The 20,089-nt window shown below is 40.3% G+C and overlaps 1 protein-coding gene across 1 annotated transcript; it reads left to right on the top strand.

Annotated features, from left to right (window-relative positions):
* Positions 1–1,662: 1,662 nt before the first annotated feature.
* prtfdc1b (phosphoribosyl transferase domain containing 1b) lies at positions 1,663–18,514 on the top strand. Its single transcript, XM_067252903.1, has 9 exons — positions 1,663–1,725; positions 3,727–3,833; positions 3,964–4,147; positions 4,268–4,333; positions 15,845–15,862; positions 16,879–16,961; positions 17,160–17,206; positions 17,334–17,410; positions 17,629–18,514. The coding sequence occupies exons 1-9, from the start codon at positions 1,675–1,677 to the stop codon at positions 17,674–17,676; spliced, it is 681 nt and encodes a 226-aa protein (XP_067109004.1). The 5' UTR covers positions 1,663–1,674; the 3' UTR covers positions 17,677–18,514.
* The last annotated feature ends 1,575 nt before the right edge of the window (positions 18,515–20,089 follow it).

Genomic DNA, 20,089 nt, shown 5'->3' with positions numbered 1-20,089 from the left:
TGATCGTACTCCTCAATGCCCCTTTCAAAGGCACATGTTCAATAAAGTATACTATATTTTGCGCGCTCGCATTAACTGTAGAAGTCCCTATCTTGCATCACATCAAACCCATGCGCCCTAGGTTGGGGCAAAGCTCCTAATGTTTACAACGTCTGGCTCCGTGCCTGATTAACACTCGGATCGTTAAGCAGTCTCAAAAATGGTATCAATATAAAAAATATTACGATCCCTTTCTGTAATCATACCCCCCAGAAATGTTCACTGCACCCCCAGTCAAAGCAGGCTGCATCCGGCACTGTTTGGTATACAAAAAAAGGGCCTGAAACTCCCGGGATGAAAAGTGTCCCCACTCCGGCCCTAGTTTATTTAATCAGATACAATGCGTTGGAAATCATATTCATATCACAAAGAAAAAAAGCAACATATGTGATGAGTTCCATCTAGAATGACCCTATAGCCTATTTGGCCCTATAGCTTATTTCTAAAGACCAAGTGAAAGGAATACTATACGGTGACAGCATACATTTCCGTAAAGTTTGCATCATGTCTCTGATTCTTATCGGACCCCATTCTGCCACTGAAATGCCTTAGCTCACACGCTCGCAACCATATAAATCTATGCTCGCGACTGGTTGTCGCAAAGTCTGACGTGTACAGCTAGTTGCAAGCGTGCACAAGGTCTCGGAGCTAGGGAAAAAAAGAGCCACTGTTTAAAGCTAGACCGGAAGAGTCGGAAGTGGAAAGATGGCGCGGTCCAGTTTCGTGCTCTCGCTTGCCTCACTGCGCCACTGAGCACTTTTCATAAAAATTACCAGAGACCTCACCATCCTTGGTAGAGTTACTTTATCTAAAGCAGAAGGTATTTCCAAAGTAATTTATCCAAGTCACTCCTTGTATGTGTCTCCTGGTAATGTTAAGAAAGCCAACTCAGTCATTTTCCAATTTTTGTGGAGAAATAAAACTCATTATGTTAAGAAATCACAGCTTGTTAAGGAGTATGATATGGGTGGTATCAAAACTTTGGATTTCGAATCAATGTTTGGGACCTTTAAAATTAATTGGTTGAAAACGTATCTTTCACAACCAGATTCTATGTGGTTTCACATACCTAGAAATATATTTTAAAAAGTAGGAGGGCTTGAATTTTTTCTACAGTGTGATTTGGAGTTGACCAGAATTCCTATTAAGTTATCAAACTTCCACAAAGAAATTCTAAAGTATTGGAAACTGATATTCACCCATAACTTTTCTCCACATGGATCCACCTTATGGAACAATAGGGTCATTGTGATCAACAGGAAATCGTTATTTAAATTTGATTGGTATGAAAAGGGCATTGTGTTTGTAAACGATATTATAGATGATAATGGTACATTTTCATTTTCACATTTTAAAGGAAACAGGCACAGCATCGGCGTGTGTTCTCAGGCACCTCGCTTCCCATTTATCATCAACACATACAAATTCAAAATAGTGCAGTGAAAATGATTGTTTCTCATAGATAGCTTATCAAAGTTGACCACAAGATGGCAATGCTCATCTTGCTCAATTTTCCTTCAGGCATTCTATCAGTTGGATGCCCCTCCTCCCTCGTATTCCCAACGATCTCTGCCACTTTTCTCTGAACACAACTTCGCGGTCTATAAAGAGGATTGTCCTCGGTTTGAGAACAACATGGCAGATAACTTAGTGGCCCTATCTGGAGGAAGAGACAGCGGAGTTGTGGTAAATATAACATACAACTGGATAAAAATAAATGTACGTGTTCTTGAATCACAAATGCAAACATCGGCAACGGATGGATGCAAGTCTACTTAAACCTCAAAGTTTCTGGTTGGGTGGTGAACTTGTCCCAGCCAGAGCCATAGAAAAAGAGAGTTGCGACACTTCCATAGACTCCCATTGTTATCGAGGAATGCGGAAGTAAAGCGTGTCACATGCGACCTGTAGTTCCAAACATTGCATTTTCCACCGTTCAACCCCATTCATTTTCAGTGTCTCCGAAGCAAGTTAGCTGGTAAATTGATGAAAATCTTGTTTCTCAACTCATATTTTTACCACCACATATCAATTTGTATTAGTAGTATTTCATATAGCTAGCTTTAGATAGTTTATCGTAAGATTATAGCTTGTTTGATTCGAAACGCAGTTAGAGCTAGACGGTCTAGCTAGTATCTAACGTAAGCAACACTTTTACTGAAACTAGCTAGAGAGCACGTGTATCACAACCAGAAGTCAGTTGGCTTATAGTCTGTCAAATTAGTTCTAATTATTGGTGTTCGTTGGCATACAAAGTAAGTCTTCTCTATATAGCTCTTATTAGCCTAGTTAGTAGAGCTAGCAACAATGAATTGCAAATTAAGTGGTCCGAAGCAAGTTAGCTGGTAAATTCACGAAAATCCTGCATTTTTTCATATTTCGACCACCACATATCAATTGTTATTAGTAGTATTTTATATTGCCAGCTTTAGTTAAAGTTTATCGTAAGCTTGTTAGATTCTAAATGCAGTTGGAGCTAGACTGTAGGTCTACGTAAGCAACACTTTTACTCTAGCTAGCTGTACATGTATCATAGCCAGAAGATCACCGGATCACTACAAACAAAAGGAGTGGAAGAACACAGGACATATTGTACAATAAAATGTTTTATTGAATGTAGTTGGTTGCCTTGTTTATTCTGTTCTATTTACCAAACTCCTTTCTTGTCTTAAATTGAGCAGTTGCTGATGATAATGGTTAGATTCAACTTGCATCAAGTACTACAAATATAAGTGTTGTTAATGTGGTAGGCTAAATTGTAAGTGGGCTGATGAATAAAAAAACGTTTAACAAGACCCATTTACTTCAACCGTCTAAGGTTAAACGTTAAGTGGAACAATATAGTCCTCATTAGGCTACTGTTTGGTATGTACAGTATGGTACAGTACAGTTTGTACAGTATGGTAGCAAGCATAGCCATTTCTAGCTCTGCTTCACAATATTGCGTTATGTATAAGTTCATGTAATACATGTTAATAAAGAATCAGACATACATGATACAACACACCAGTAACCAATTGACATTATGTGTTAATATACCGAAAATGTCCGTGAATCGAGATGGTGCTGCTGTCTGTCCCACCGAAAACCATTCAAACAGGTTGACAGCAGTGGGGGTTTTGTTTAGCTACAGGGAGCTACCGGAACCACGTGACAAAAAAGCTCTGGCTTTTTTCCTGTGTTTCACTGGCAGTGAGTGTTCACAATGTTGTATTTCACTCCATTCTACACCAAACACGTCAGGGAGGACTGCCTTTTGTAGATACAAGTCTGCTGAAGATAGCCAGAATATCGGATTTCTTTAACCGAGCCTGTTTCATTCATCATTTGCCTGAGAAAGCGACTTCCGTTGGCCAGCTTCATTGAAAACCATTCAAACCGGTTGACAGCAGTGTTTTTTTTTGGAACTACAGCGAGCTACATGAACCACGTGATCACGTGTCGGCGAGATCAAAGCGTGTCGCAACTCTATTTTTCTATGGCTCTGGTCCCAGCAAAGGATGTGTAACTCATTTGGTCATTTTGTCGACGATTGTGATTCCAGTAACTTTCGTAATAATAACATGCATCCAATATAAACAATATTAAATCACTTTGACAAAGTTACCTGACATTATGGTAACATTGTAGATTGTTAAAATCAAATAAATTAGCTAGCAAATATCATGTAATTGCTTTTACTCCTAGATCAAGGATGACTGGCCGGGATACAATTTAGATTTGTTCAGTTATCCTGAGCACTATTCTATGGATTTGGAATGTGTCTACATTCCACATGGTGTGATTATGGACAGGTAACTGAAGTACATCCATCCACTGTCTCATCAAGTTGTTAAATTATTCTACATACACGTGATAGTTTTCCCTCATCCTGTAACTAAGTGAGCTAATGGACCTTCACACCCTGTTTGATGTACCTTGTAGGACAGAGCGCCTTGCCAGGAACATAATGGAGGACCTGGGGGATCATGCTATTGTGGTGTTATGTGTGCTGAAGGGAGGCTACCAATTCTGTGCTGATTTGGTAGAGAAGATCAAAGCCTTGAGCCGCAACTCTGACCACACCCTCCCCATGAGGGTCAACTTCATCCGCCTCAAGAGCTATATGGTGAGGGTCCAAGCAGTGTACTCCTTCCTTGATTCCTGCCTGCTTGATAACAATAGCCAACTGCATATAAGATAATCTGTCCTAGCTGTAGAAAATGTATATATGATATATATTTTCTAGAATGACCAGTCAACAGAGGATCTCCACATCGTGGGGGTGGAAGACCTGTCCTTCCTCAGTGGAAAGGTGAATAAATACACTACTGGTCGAAAGTTCTTTCTTTCTGACTTGAACCAGTGTTAAGCTGTGTTTGAAGCTATTGGCTGTGTAGCGGGGTTTGCTCGTTTAAGATTAGCAATACTTAATTTATAATAAAGTATGTAGTTCTTGGGGGCACCACCTCTTATTGTTAAAGGGATAGAGGAAACCTTATTGAATAATACTGAAATAATAGCCTTCGTAATAATCAGTCTAATCTTAAGTAGTGAATTCTATGAAAGTAGAGCAGATCAGATAACGTGAGTGATACGCGAGTGTTATACACAATGATTTATTTAGGAGAATGTAATTATAATGAACAAATACCAGATAAGTTATGGGTTAGTCAGAGTAGTACAGTGGCTGTATGCAAATGAGGGCGAGCAACACAATGGCTGTGTAGAGCACGTGTGAAGGGGGGAGGGAGAGAGTGGGAGAGGGGTAGAGAGGGACAGGTAGGCCTTTGGGGTAACAATGGACGAGTAAGGGCAACTGACTTAACAAGGGTTAAGTTAACTCATTTGTAAAATACAATCAAACATCAACAATTTAATCGCAACATGCCAATATGTCACAAGTAAGAAATATTGCAAATCGTAGTTACTTTTGTCGGTTTGAAGAAGGAGTCAAAGGTTTGTTATGTCCAACGAATAGAAAGCGGAATCTCTCGTCAAAGTTCCGGGCGCTCAGGGAATGTGCCAATTGAGAGGAATAGGTTAGAGAGAGATGCGTTCACCTCAGTTTAATCCTACGAACAAGTGGGGGTGATTGTACGTTTGGGGATTTTATACTCCAAAGAACAAGGGGGGGGTCCCCGTGAAGGTGACCTCTTTCATTGGTCAGTTTCCCCCCACCTGGGCGTCGTCCTGAGATCTGCCTAGGTGTGAAGTAGCTGTACCTTTTGAATTCCGTTATTTCAACTGTCCATGGAATGCTTAAACTTCAGAATATAACAATACAACATTCATAAATGGTTTTGTTAGTATGGTACAATCATTTTGATATCAAGATTGGCTGACTTAACTATACTTGAAGGGAAGTTATAATCAAACCTCAATTAAACAACATTCTAAGTAAATGAGAAAAACACACATTATAACACATCAACTACTGTCATTGAAATAGTGTCCATGAGCCATGTAGTCCTTGAGAATATGTTTGTAAATCCACATAAGAAAGTTCTTCCTTATAAATCCTTTGTCTGATACTGTGGGCCGTGTGGCCTCTGTTTCTGACCCCATGCTGGGCCAGAAGCTTTGAAGCTTCTCCTCTGGGAGAAGGACAACGGGGAAAAACCCTTTCCTTGTCGGGGGTAGGAGAAGGTGTGATGGTACCGTGCTTTGTCTGTGGACTGTGCTACATATCCCCCTGCTGGCAACATCCGATGACTCGACGTCGTTGGGCTGTTGGCACGTAAGAAGAGCAGAGAACAGACAAACACGACAGTACGATAGCATTTCTACTGGACACATTGGCATGAGTGGACTCTAAACAACGTAGGAATCAATGGGGCTAACTTGGGTCCTATTACTAAGTTTCTCTGGGCTAAGGTTCTATGCCTAAAAATGAAAGGAAATAAAAGGAAAAAGGAAAGAGAAAGAAAGGAGAAAAATTAAAATGAAAATAATAGAAGTGGAAGTGGGCTTTGACTTCCCGGAGTCATGGTCATATTTGTCAGGGGCCAGGGAAGGTGGCTTATGCGGCGGTATCTCTAAGGCATTCCTTTTGACAGTACCTCTAAGTAAATCATGTTGGGTTTCTGGTAACAGATTTAGGAAATAAAAGTATTGGTTAGTGGAGCCATATTCGTCTTGTGACGGTGTTTGCCTATTTTGGTTTAAAGGAAGGTTTGTTTTTGTGACGTTGAGACACTTTGGTCAAGGCACCTGTTGTGCACCTGTTTCATCAGCAGTTTGGTAGGGTCAGGTTGCTGGTATAAGGCCAGGCCAGGGGCCCGTTCTCTGTACGTCGCTTATTACATCCGAGATCAAATGACACATCCAAGATGACATCATCTTACTTATCATGATCTGGCTAATTCGGTTCTTCGAACACACTTGTTGTTTATGATTAGTATAGCTGGATTGAGTTATACGTTGGTCTAAAAGGGGGTATGTATCGATAGTAGAAAACTTGATCAGCAACGCTGCTATTGGCTGCTCACATAAGTCTATGGCTGCTCACCGTGGCCAAAATGAGCGCCCTGTTTTTTCCGCAACAGAGCAACAGCTTGTTCGAAGGTTACTCCGAATTTGAAGATTTTATCAGAACGCCAGGGAACACCTCAAAGTCTGCAAAATCCAAGAAAGAGGGCTGGCAAAAAGTAGCAGACCAAATTAAATATAGAGGAGTGACGAGTTTTATCACTTATTACAGTAAGCTAGGCCTATGTTTTTTTTTTTTTTCATACTTTCATATTTTCATTTATCATCTTTAATGTCATATGATGTGGTTTCAACAAATTTCTTATGTAAATGACAAACTCACAAAAAAACGATAGGCTATCCTCTAAAAAAGTATGCTAGCATAATATCGCGCTATGCTTAAGGAGCCTATCTATCACACAATGAGCAATTAATTCGGTTTCATGTTAAATTCTGCTAATTATTCTTGCACCTTCTGCAACAGGTTCCTGTAGTAAAAACGGACAAGACATGTCTGTGACAGACTTCCTGTATCACCTCTGCTTGTAAAGCCTCAATCTAATCGGGTTTACATAAAATAAACCTGCTCCTGAGCAGGTTTAAGCTTACGGACCTGTTGCTATGACAGCAAGTCCAGGATGAGCTTCGAAGAACCGAGCAATCCAAGATAATGACAAATCGTCAACAATCAAATCCAGCTAACTGAGTTAGCGACGTACGGAGAACGGGCCCCAGGCCTCTGTGCATGGCCTGTTGTCTGCGAGTAGCAGTGTTTTCTTCCGGGGTTTGTGCCACCTTGTCACAGTTGGGGTGCTTCTTCTGGGATGCTTGTCGGCCATGGTAGGTTTTCCTACTTTCTGCACTCTCATCCAGTTGGCATCATGTGACTTCTTTTGGACCTGTGATGCTTTTCGTCGCAGGTGGGTTTCTGATGGCAGCCGACGGTCATGGCGTTGTGCTGATTCTCTTTGAACCTTGTGTCTCGATGGGTGAGTGGCGTAGCTCTGTGGCGGTCTGGAGCGGCCATCTAACCCATGGATCGGGTCCTCTTCTGAGAGATGTGGATCAGACGTGGGATGTCCCCCCCCTTCCACTGTGAAGACTGTGTTCTGGACTTCAGGGTGAGGCAGTGGATAGGGCTTCTTGACGTGGGTCCACATCTGGTTTCGTTTTAAGTCTATGAGGGGTTCCAGTCTGTTGAGTAGATCGTGTCCAATCAGCAGTTTTTCGGTCTCAAGCGGTGAGACATGGATGGGGTGGATTAGGGACATTTCCCCAAATGTTAGCTTCAAGTACAGTGTCTCTGTGACTGGAGCTTTGTTTTGGGTGAAGCTTGTGATGTTGAATTCACTATCTTCACTTTTAATCCATCTTCTGTTTGATCTGGCTATTTCTTTTAGCTGAGCGGCCAAGGTGGGTGCAATCAGGCAGATTTCTGCTCCTGTGTCCAGCAATCCTTCGCAGGGCACTTCATCTTCAAGTGTGATGGGGACATAGCTTCGGTTAGCTCTTCCTTTTCTGGAAAGCTCACCCAGAAATGTGTGTAACTGTGGGTCTTGTTTGTATGTTCTTGTTTCTGGAGGTTGTCTTCTTGTGAGTTTGTGGTGTTTTTGGGTCCTCTTCCCTTTCTTCCATCCAATGGGGAGCATTTGAGGTGTGTTTTCCGTGTTGGGGCCTTCTAGTCATGCTGGGTCTGACGGATCCTTTTTGTTTGCTTCATCCAATTTTCTTAGTTTGTCACTAATGTTTTTCTTCATGATTTCTATGTTCTCTTCATGTTTTTCTTTTTGTTGATACTCTTGGGGTTTGTTTGTTTTGTTACAGTTGTCTTGGTGTCGTCCAGGGTTGTTGTGTTCGTTTTGGTACGGTGTGGGTCTTGTTGAGTGGTTTCTTGCGTGATAGGAGTGTTGTTTGTATCCATAGTTGTTGTCTGTTGTAATTGTTTTGATATTGTTCGGGTCTTGTTGAGGGGTCTCGTGCATTATAGGAGGGTTGCTTGTAGGCGGGTCTGGGTTCGTAGGGTCTCTGGAGTTCTCTTCCTTCTAGTTGTAGGTGTGAGTCTGATTCCACCACATGGACATTTGAGTCTTGAGATCGATTGTTGTTCGCCCATGATTTATATGCCATGTCCCTCAGCTGCAGAGCCGTCATGGTTTCCTGGTTCGCGAAGGTCGTCATGAAGGGTTTTATGGATTGGGAGAGGTTGTTGATGAACACTGACTTGAACATGGGAGTTTCTTCTCCTCCGGGTTGGTTTTCTGTTGCAAAATAGGCTTTCCGGAACCTCTCATAGAATGTCTTTGGGTTTTCGTTGGCCTTTTGTTTTGTGTGCAGGCGGTAGTGCAGCAGGAGCTTTTACTTTCTGAGTGCCAAGCCTTGAGGGTCCGGCAAGCCATGTCATAGCTGTGGCGTTCTCCAGCAGGTTGCCTGTCAAGCAGGGCTCTGATTGAGCTGGAAGAGGTGTTCTTCAATAGGTACAGCTTGTCCGCGTATGTAGCTGTAGGCAGGCGTTCCAGATTGTAGTTCAGTTGTTCTAGATACATCTCAATGCTCTGAGTGGGATTGTCTGGATCAAACCTTTCTATGCTAATTTTTGATAACAGATCTAGGGACACTGCTGATTGCAGTACATGCGATTTCCTTGCATTCTGTTGTTGGGCTGGGCTTGAGGGTTCATCATCATCCCATCTGTTTGGGGCTGTGGTCTGACCGCAACGTTCAGGTTGGAATTGTAGCTCCATTTTCTGGTCATCCAGTCTTCTGCTCGGCTGCTCCACATCTTCTGTTCCCCTCGTTCTTCGTGGATTTGTGTCAGCTTGGTACAGAGATTGGCTGGGAGTGGATGTATCCCTATATGGTCTTCTTGTTTCCTACTCGGAGTGGAGGGGTGCTTCAGGTGAGTGCAGCTGTCTTGGGTACTGGTTTCTTGGTTGCAGATCTATTTCTCTGATGTCAGTTCTCCACCGTCGGTCGGTGTTTGAGTTTTCTTTGTCTAGGATCGTGGCGTTCGCTTTGTTCAGCTTATGAATGGTAGATAGTAGTTCCACTTTGGTTTCATATAAGTCTTTCTTCATTGTCTCCCTGTCAGCTGTGATGTGTGAGAGATCTTGGTCCAGGTGTTGTAATTTTGTGTAGAGAGTGTGCAATTCTTCTTTTAGGTGGTCGTAGTCTGCTACTTTTTCATTAGCTTCATCCAATATCTTCACTGTGTTTTCCATGAGGGCGGTTGAGTCCTCTTTGCTTTTCTGAACCCCGTGTATTTCTTCTTTTAGGTCTCCCAGTTCCGTAGCCAGTTCCTTGTTCTCCTGTTGCAGTGTCTCCCGGATTTCTTGTTCTTTTTCTTTCGCCTTGAGGGCATCCCTGAGGGTTGTTTCCTGTTCCATTAGCTGTTGTCTAGCTCTCTCCAGTTCTCCAGTCAGATCGCTGGTTTCTTGTTCCATTAGCTCCCGTCGGTCTTGTTCCTTTTCTTTTTCTTTGAGGGCATCCTTGAGGGTTATTTCCTGTTCCATTAGCTGCGTTTCCTGTTCCGTTAGCTGCGTTTCCTGTTCCGTTAGCTGTTTTCTAGCTCTATCTAGTTCTTTAGTCTGTTTGCTGGTTTCCTGTTCCAGCCGTCCCTGGTTTTGTCGTTCTCTTTCTTTTTCTTGTTTTGCATTTTCTTGATCTTGGAGAGCTTGCTCCCATTGTGTTTTGACATCTGCAATTGATAACATGAGTTGTGCAGCATAGTTTAGACCGAGGCTGGATATGCATTTGATGGTTTGGTCTTTGTTCAATACTTGGCCCACATTTTGTGCGACCACTTCCAGGGTTTTCCTGGAGACCTCTTCGAAAGGTAGTCCGGTCAGAGTTTCCACATATCCTGGGTTTTCTTTTCCTGGATAGGTAGACCATCAGTTTCTCAGCTTCCGTGAGGTGAGACATGTTTGGTTCGGCTACTGGGAGTTATTAACACAATGCTATTGTGATAATGTTGATAGGCACTTTAGTTTTGTAGTGGTTCTCTTTTTTTGGTAAAAAAAAACAAAAAACAAAAACAAAAATATATATATATATATATTTTTTTTTTACCAACTTAATATTAAAATTAAAATCAGAAGTTAATATTCAAAGATTAACAATCAAAAACTGAGATTAATATTCAGAAATTAATATTAAAGTCACCATCCAGGATCAAAGATTCAAATAAATTATTTATTCTTTTAGGCCTATATTAAATCTTAATTTCAGTAATCTTGTTATACTATCTATAAAAGATTAGAGAATTTAGATTGAGTAGCTGTTGATTTGTTTTAGCCTAAACTGGACTGAGAAAGTACAATGTATTGAAATACTATAGCACATTAAGTTAGCCGGTTTAGCTTGTACAATCAAACAGATAATGAACCAAATTGTTGCTGCATCTATAATGTAGCTTTAAATTGGGCAAGGGTTTTACATTCACCTCGAATTGAATGCAAAACAGTGAAGCTTCTTTTCGAAAAGCTAGTTTATCAATTTAGGAATGGTTTAACAATATTGTGGCAGTACAGGCTGCGTTGTTTGGCTACTTCCAAACAAAAGTCCTTTTGGACTGATTGCAGATAGAGTGGGCAAACTAAAAATAATGCACTTTACGTTTAATTATTATTTAGCGATTGTTGTTAAAGTTGGATATTGATGAGGGGTAAATAGATTTACAGTCAACAGCGCCGATATTCTGACAACTTCCACTTTTAAGTGCGCAGAATGAAAATCAAATTACAGGTCTTGTTGACGAAAGGTAACTATTTCCGGTTAAGCAACAATAAAGGTCCTTAAATAAGCAGCTTCTCCTGTCTCAATAATTATTTTACTGTTACTTTACTGATTCTAGAAGTTGAGTGTTTACATTAATGTTGAATTATGCAAAACAATATGAAGCTTTTTCCGAAAAGCTAGGTTAATCAATTTACCAATTGTTTAACAAGGTAGAAGCATATAGCTTAATGTAGAGAGTTGTCTCCTTCAAAATCAAAGTCCTTTTGGACTGATCAATGTCTGTTATGTTCCTCTAACTAGACAATGGCAACTTATCAGTTGCTTGGTTGATTTACTCAACCCAAATGGCCAACACTACTATAATACACCTTTTTGAAGCGTGTATGGTACCAATATAAGTAGTGATTAAGACTCGTTAAAAGGTTCTTATGCCTTCTCTTGGAAGCGCTGCCTTGTAGATTTTACAAAATGAAATGAGACGGGTCGCAGTGTCACTGCGCACGCGCGTACCTCCGCTCAAGTTTAGCTTTTCCGAAGCTAGTTAGTTACAACACAAACAGCCAATTGTTCACGACAAAGCCAATTCACTCAGTACACAGCACGGTATTCAAACAGTGTTCAAACCCGTAGCTATCTGGGGGAATAGTTAAATACAACGGAACGTTAATTTAACCAAAAGGGTGGGTTTCAGACGGAAAATGTATCTCCGTTATAGATCGCTCATTTCAATCTGTTTCAAAGCCTCGCACGGGGCACCAATATGTAGCGGGGTTTGATCGTTTAAGATTAGCAATACTTAATTTATAATAAAGTATGTAGTTCTTGGGGGCACCACCTCTTATTGTTAAAGGGATAGAGGAAACCTTATTGAATAATATTGAAATAATAGCCTTCGTAATAATCAGTCTAATCTTCAAGTAGTGAATTCTATGAAAGTAGAGCAAATCAGATAACGTGAGTGATACGCGAGTATTATACACAATGATTTATTTAGGAGAATGTAATTATAATGAACAAATACCAGATAAGTTATGGGTTAGTCAGAGTAGTACAGTGGCTGTATGCAAATGAGGGCGAGCAACACAATGGCTGTGTAGAGCGCGTGTGAAGGGGGGAGGGAGGGAGAGAGAGAGTGGGAGAGGGGTAGAGAGGGACAGGGAGGCCTTTGGGGTAACAATGGACGAGCAAGGGCAACTGACTTAACAAGGGTTAAGTTAACTCATTTGTAAAATACAATCAAACATCAACCATTTAATCACAACATGCCAATATTTTTTACAAGTAAGAAATATTGCAAATCGTAGTTACTTTTGTCGGTTTGAAGAAGGAGTCAAAGGTTTGTTATGTCCAACGAATAGAAAGCGGAATCTCTCGTCAAAGTTCCGGGCGCTCAGTGAATGTGCCAATTGAATTGGAATAGGTTAGAGAGTGACGCGTTCACCTCAGTTTAAGCCTACGAACAAGCGGGGGTGATTGTACGTTTGGGGGTTTTATACTCCAAAGAACAAGGGGGGGGTCCCCGTGAAGGTGACCTCTTTCATTGGTCAGTTTCCCCCCACCTGGGCGTCGTCCTGAGATCTGCCTAGGTGTGAAGTAGCTGTACCTTTTGAATTCCGTTATTTCAACTGTCCATGGAATGCTTAAACTTCAGAATATAACAATACAACATTCATAAATGGTTTTGTTAGTATGGTACAATCATTTTGATATTAAGATTGGCTGACTTAACTATACTTGAAGGGAAGTTATAATCAAACCTCAATTAAACAACGTTCTAAGTAAATGAGAAAAACACACATTATAACACATCAACTACTGTCATTGAAATAGTGTCCATGAGCCATGTAGTCCTTGAGAATATGTTTGTAAATCCACATAAGAAAGTTCTTCCTCATAAATCCTTTGTCTGATACTGTGGGCCGTGTGGCCTCTGTTTCTGACCCCATGCTGGGCCAGAAGCTTTGAAGCTTCTCCTCTGGGAGAAGGACAAAGGGGAAAAACCCTTTCCTTGTCGGGGGTAGGAGAAGGTGTGATGGTACCGTGCTTTGTCTGTGGACTGTGCTACAGCTGAATGATGTCCTGGAGGTCTGAGGGGCTGCAACATAGTTAAGGGTGAAGTAGGGTAAAACAAGAGCTTCTTCTAGGGTCAGAGTTTTTTGCCAGATCGCAGTGACAGGCAGGTTGTGGAGCTACCTGGTATGTGAGTAAATGTGGCAATTAGGCGGGTGGCTGCATTCTAGATGATCTGCAGAGGGTGTACGCAGGTAGCCCTGCGACAAGTTGGTTACAATAGTCTAGATGAGAGAGTACTGTGGCCTGGATTAACAGCTGGGTCTGTTGCATTCTTGATATTCAGATTTTCAGCAAGGATGATTGTTTAGTTTCTCGCAGAGCAGAAATCTGTCACCATGATGGCATTGATGGTGATGGAGAGCTTTTGTACCGGGGAGGATCTGGCAGAGAATAGCTACATCTTGTTGGGATTCAGTTTCAGTCAAGTGGTGGGATGACAAACATCCGTAACATCGGTAATTCTGGAACCAGCAGTTCCAGCATTATTAGGGTCCAGCAGTTCTTCCCGGTTAAGAAGGGAGTTTGATCGAGAATAGCAATGATCCAGAATGTTTTGCTTTATTTATATTAGCAGATGGGTGACATGAGCCATCTTGAAGTTTGAGGGGAGATTGCCTGTTCCCTTTTTGTGTGTTTGTTGGATACAGAGAAGAAGAAGAATTCTATTTGCAGGAGAATAGAGGAGGTAAAGGAAGAGTGGGAGAGCGTGCACAAGTTATGCCTGTAGGTAGTAGTGGGATATCCTTGGAGTCATTGAGGGAGGGGGAGAGAGAATGAAACAAAGTGGTCTGACACATTTAGGGAGGTTACTGTAAGATCAGGTGTAGAGAAGATCCTGTTGTAGACAAGGTCTCGTTGGTTTCCAAACATATGGATATATATTGTAAATGACCTCCAAAGGCTTCATTTAGGAGATAGAGAATTATTGCGATTTCGATTTTCAGTAGTTTGACAGGCAGACTTGGGGTGGGATTTATCAATGAAGTTAAATTACCACAAGAGGGCACCCTTCCCCTTAATCTGCCAGCTCTCTTTTTTCATCTGAACTCAAAGGTTCCTCTCAAGACCCCACCCCTCGCTCTTCAACTTGAAGCGAAGGCACCAATGGATCTTGATGGCATTGCATTTCCATTTTGGCACCCGGCTTGTTCCGGTGATTTTATTCTATTAACTTAAGTCAAAACCATCTTCCTCAAAACATTTTTTTTTAAACCTGGCTCGAACCTGGCTCAAAATACTAGCATTTTCAGTAGAGTTTTTGCTGAGTTTGAAACCCATCCGAAATGGGAAAACTAGCACCCCAATTTTTTTTAATTATAATTTTTTATGTCAAAGACGGCATAGACCTATTATGAAGCCCGGAGCATGACGAGCCATTCTTCTGCGCAAGACCGGACATATAGTAAGTTCAACATGGTGTGGACTGTATCTCGGTTTTTCAAGCTTCAATGCGCCACTGAACACTTTCCATAGAAATGGGAAACGGGAGCCATCTTTGAACAGCTTTAATGCTTGGTCTACTTAATAATAGGTCTAACAGCCCTGCTGAGATGTAATCCAGACAAAGACGTGACAGAGCTTTGTCCGCACGCAGAATATTTTCCCAGAACAAAATATCTTCCACTTCCATTCAACCAAGGTATAATTCACTATGGTTACACAATAGTTTTTCCCATTTATTAGAAGAACAATATAGACAATATTTGTTTATGCCAGTGGCTGTTGGTGATAAAGAATCACTGTGAATCCTGCTTTCTCCCTGCAGTACTGGACAATACTGGTTCTACTTGGCACAAATAGGTATTAAGATATGTCGATAGAGTTTAATGTCATTTACTGATGGCTGTCTGTCCCTGCATGGGGGTAAAGCCCAACAGTCCTCTGATTGACTTTTGTTGCAACACCAGGAATGTTGCTTGTGATATTGAGACTCTTCTGTCTTCTATCATCATTACCAATATTGAAAATACCAGTTTTCAAATGCCACAAGTCGCATGGCATTTCAGAATCAGAATCAGAATGGGATTTATTCGCCATGAAAGTTTGCACAGACAAGGAATTTGCTTTGGCAGGAAGGTGCATACAATAAACATATACCTACAATTTAAATATGTGGACTATCTATACTAAGGGTACATAAACTGGCAGTACTAAGTGGGATTAGAATAGAATTAAATATACAATAAAATATAAGTTGCCATAATTTACTATATAAAAATAAAAATATTACAAAAAATACAAATGTACAAGATGCAATTTTGCAATGCAGTGCAAAAAGCAGTGTGTTTTAAGCAACAAGTCATTAGAGTCAGTGTGGTCCCTTGTATATATAAAAATATAATTGTGTGTGTCATTGGTTTCATGTGGTGATTGGTGTCTTTCGGATAAACACTTTGCAGATAAATCTCAACCGAGTTGCTTTACGAATGTAGTCTTGGTAATGCATTTGGTGGATTCCAGATAAGTTGTTATGCATGAGTGTTTTGTTGAACCATGCATGACTGTTTGCTTTTCTCCTTCTTTCATTCTAACATGCTCCTAAAAGAACGTCTTGATAGTGGAGGTAAGTCAACCTTCTTATTAATTATTTATTTTTGCATTGCTTTCAGATGTATTAGCCAACTACTGAACATCATGTTTAAGAAGGTCAAAGCAATAATTGAACTTGCCTTTTTTCTGCTTGAATGAGTCAGACCAGACCTAATGTTTAAATTGGAAAAAATAAAGTTTATTTCTCAGCAGAGGGCCCATAATGAGAATTGTTTAGGTACTGTCATCAAAACGGATTAAATCATCTCTTGTCTTGTCAACAATTTGTTGCCCATGTATCTCAGAGATCATATACAGGGTGCATCATTATTCTATACAGAAACATGAATTTAAAAATACTGTAAATGGTTAATTTTTTGGGACTTCAGATGAAAACCAAAAACCAAATTGGACTTTGTCTGTGCAGTCATTCATAACAAGACCTCATCTCAACATTAAATTTGAATACTTTTTTTTGTTTCAGTTCCTTCCTATATTCTTGTTCTCACATCACAAAACATGGCCCAAGAGACAACAATGTTCATTTACTTGTTACAGTAAATGCAACTCACCAGAATAGCATAGCAGTTCTGGTATTGTGAAATGCTCTATGCTTGGTTGAGCAGAAAATGATAAGTGGAGACTTTCAGTCACATATGTTGAAACAACAATGATGGCTGCTGTGTCACCAAAATAACATGGTACACATAATTAGTCCTGTGATGATCTCATAAAAAGAAGCATTGACAACACAAGACACCAGTGTGGTGATGTCCCCCTGGTCTTGGAAACACAACCACTTCCTCCCTATCGCTGTAAAGCCACACGGCTATATGTTTGCGGTGAGATAGGTTTCAGTATCACTTTGTTCCCCTTTTGTGTTTGTTGTGGTTAATACAGAATGCTTATCTATCGTTTGTCCTTACTCCCTTGCTCTAACTCTTTATCCTTGTCTTGCTCTCTTCTATAACATGCATCCTTCACTGCTTGGTCAATATTTAAGTGTTGATAGACATCTCAAAAACACTTGCTTTTATTTTTCCACTGCAGGCCATTGTAGACACAGGGAAGACAATGAAGACTCTCCTTAAACATGTGGAGGCCTTCAGGCCTAAGATGATCAAAGTAGCAGGGTGAGTGAGTATATACCTGGGACATTGAGCTGCACAGAGCCCAAGGGACCTGCCTTTCTTAATCACTCAATTTCCTATTTCCAGTCTAGACAGGGGCAGATAATGAAGGGCCTGTGTTTCAGATTTGGGTCTCAGGTTTTTCTGTATTACAGGTGGGAGATATTGGGTAATCTAAAATGGTGTTTTTATTAATTTCAGACTGCTGGTGAAGAGAGTTCTAAACGGAGCAGGATGTGTCCCTGACTGTGTGTATATTTTTTTGTTTTATATTGTTTGATTGTGCTCATGGAGCATAGTAAACTTCAGTTTCACATTTTCACAATGTAAATTGTAATTGGTTCTCCTCTCTTTTCCTGTTGTCTGCCTTCTCAGATGTTGGTTTTGAGATACCCAGTCGCTTTGTAGTTGGCTATGCCCTAGACTACAATGAGTATTTCAGAGACCTCAATGTAAGTTGTTGTCCAACCCTAACCTCTTTATTATTTTAACAATGCGCTCTTCGCTTGGCCCTCTCTAGTTAGTCAGTTGAGGGACAGTCTCAAATCATAGATCTAATGAGCACTATTATGACATCAAATCAGAAGGGGAAAAATACAATTGGCAACATTTATATTGCATTTAATCTATTCGGTTTGACTTTCTTTACTTTTTTTTCTCTTCTCCACAGCATATCTGTGTACTGAGTGAAAGGGGAAAACTGAAGTACAAAGTTTAAAAGGGGAGCTGCTGTGTAGGCAAACTGATGAGGAACAGGAAATGTTGTGCCACAAAAACCTTGGACAGGCTTCCCATGAGTGGTCAGTGACACAAATGTTAGGAGACTGATTAATAAGGAGAGCCACCTCCTGTTCCTTCACTACATTCATTGAGACATTCCTCAGAACCCACTCCCTATTAAATATATTACGTAAGGACCCAAGTGCATTGATTTGTTTTTTGAACTGTGAAATGTTTGTTCCATATTCTTACCTGTTCAGAATTGCTAAATGTTGACATTGCGTAGAAAATAACCATTGAAACTGCCTTTCCATTCATTGCCTTCTATTTATATTCTTGTGCATCTTTTAACTAACTGTGTTCTTATTCTGACAGCAGATCCATGTGGGACAATATTCTTCATCTTGAAATATATTGAGGAAAAAGGTTGATTGACATACATTGGCTTAATTAGAGTAATGAGTGAAGGGCGTTTGCTTCAACTACAGAGTTTGACTCCATGCTTTGTGTGAAACAGAAACATTCAGCTTTGGATGAAAGGGATTGCACTGTTGTGGTATTTGGAGGTTCTGATTGAAAAAGACCTTTCCATTTTTGTTGTCCATGTGTATTCCTGTAATCTTTACTGTTCTACTTGGATCAGGGCCACAGGAAAAAAGATTTAAAGTTTAAGGTCAGAGTATATGTGTGAAAAACACTTACAGTTTACGGTGTATGTTTTGGTGCCTGAAAGACATACACTAAACAAACTAATGTCTATCATTTTTGGGTTTATGTTTGAAATAAATAACGGTAATGTAATAAAATTGTATTAGTTCTGATTGTCTACACTTAATGTTTTCCTCCTTAATAGAAAATAAAGTACTTTAGTATAAATGGGTTGCTTAACTGGTTGCTGTGGTGCAGCTCACAAGACTGAAACCAGCTGTACATCATGTGTTTCTCTGCACTCTTGGATGTATTTGCACAATAGTTGCAAATGATGAGTCAATCCACCCTATGTTCTGAAAGCAATATTTTCCATTAAGAAGTACTCTAATGTACAATTCATTCATAGTATCATAACCTGTTTAATTGTTTGGTCTATTCTGTCTGCTGATATGCTGCACTCATTACTTTATCCATGGACATTCATATGGTCAAAGCAACAACTTGTCAATAGTTGAACTATGATAGACTTTGAGATGGTAAACACTAGGTTAAAAGGCTAAAGATATTCAATGGAACAAAAAAAGTCTTGTGTGAACTGTCGGGAACTTCGTGTCCACCTGACATATGACTCCAGTGTTTGAGCAAAGGACCAGCTTCAGAACAATATATTTAAAAAATATATATATATATCTGTTAAGTCCTTATCCTGTTGTAATCTAAGCTAGGACCACAGAGAAACAGTGGTCTGTAAGAATTTGTTCAGAATTAGAAATCCCCATAAACTGAACTATTAAAGTTGTTCAATAACAACTTTATATTCACATCTTATTGCATAGTTACAAACATTGATGAATGTGTTACAGCCCCCTTGATTCCGATTACAAAGACCAGGTCACAATTTATTCTGGATCAACATGCACTGAACTACTACTATAACCGCATTGCCTTTAAAATGTTGGAATACATTCACCTCCATTTTAAGAATGCCCTATGGTTAGTTTAGAAGGGTTTGATGTAGAAGTGGCCTGGCAGGACAGCTTTGTGAAAGTCCCTTTACTAAAGATGACCTCCACAACAAAGGCCACCAATCCTCAGAACAGGTGGCCCCTTCTGTCGGGAGGGAATGAAAGAGACATTTGTCAAGGCCCTGAGAATCAGAACACTTTTTAGATTCCCTTCTGAGGTTGTGTGTGTTTATGTAATAGAAGGAAGAAAGAGAAACCCAGAATCTTAATTTATTTAATCTTGACAATAAATGTTACGTTATGAAGTGTCGTCTCTATTGAGATGAATAATTCTCAAGTTGTAAGCCAGAGACCCAGGAATAAATTCGTGAGTTTAAGTGCTTCTTTCTTTCTGTTTAATGCAGTGAATCCCCCCCATTCCACACGACAAACTCTTCGACCCCACTCTGAACCTGGACACCATGTGACTTCTGTAATCTACACTAGCAGTGGCTGTTGTGTGTAAGAGACTGTATGTGTCAAGTATGTGTCGGATTGTCAACAACAACCAAAAAACATTAAACACGTTAATAACTTACTTACAAATAATGACAATACACACGTTCTTCAGCAACAAGCGTTGGGCTGTTAGTAATTTGGAGAAAGTGTAAAAGAATAAATGAGTGGTTTGAGTGCCATTATTTATTTAAAATCCCTTGGAATACCAATACTGCGGAACGGTCTTTTCCAACTTTGTAAAAACCAATTCGGTTGGTCCGATTCCCAAACAGCAAACGCAAGTCAGATTGTGATTGG

Source organism: Osmerus mordax, chromosome 16 (genome assembly GCF_038355195.1).
Source record: "Osmerus mordax isolate fOsmMor3 chromosome 16, fOsmMor3.pri, whole genome shotgun sequence".
In the NCBI taxonomy this organism is placed as follows: domain Eukaryota; kingdom Metazoa; phylum Chordata; class Actinopteri; order Osmeriformes; family Osmeridae; genus Osmerus; species Osmerus mordax.
The sequence above is the reverse complement of the archived record's forward strand: the minus strand, read 5'-3'. Positions and strand labels throughout refer to the sequence as shown.

What these genes read in the sequence shown, in the direction of transcription:
- prtfdc1b (XM_067252903.1), top strand. Translation starts at nt 1,675, where the DNA reads ATGGCAGATAACTTAGTGGCCCTATCTGGAGGAAGAGACAGCGGAGTT. An exon ending in TCCGCCTCAAGAGCTATATG is followed by an intron (nt 4,148 to 4,267) that starts GTGAGGGTCCAA and finishes TATATTTTCTAG; the next exon opens with AATGACCAGTCAACAGAGGA. An exon ending in AGCAGGATGTGTCCCTGACT is followed by an intron (nt 17,207 to 17,333) that starts GTGTGTATATTT and finishes CTGCCTTCTCAG; the next exon opens with ATGTTGGTTTTGAGATACCC.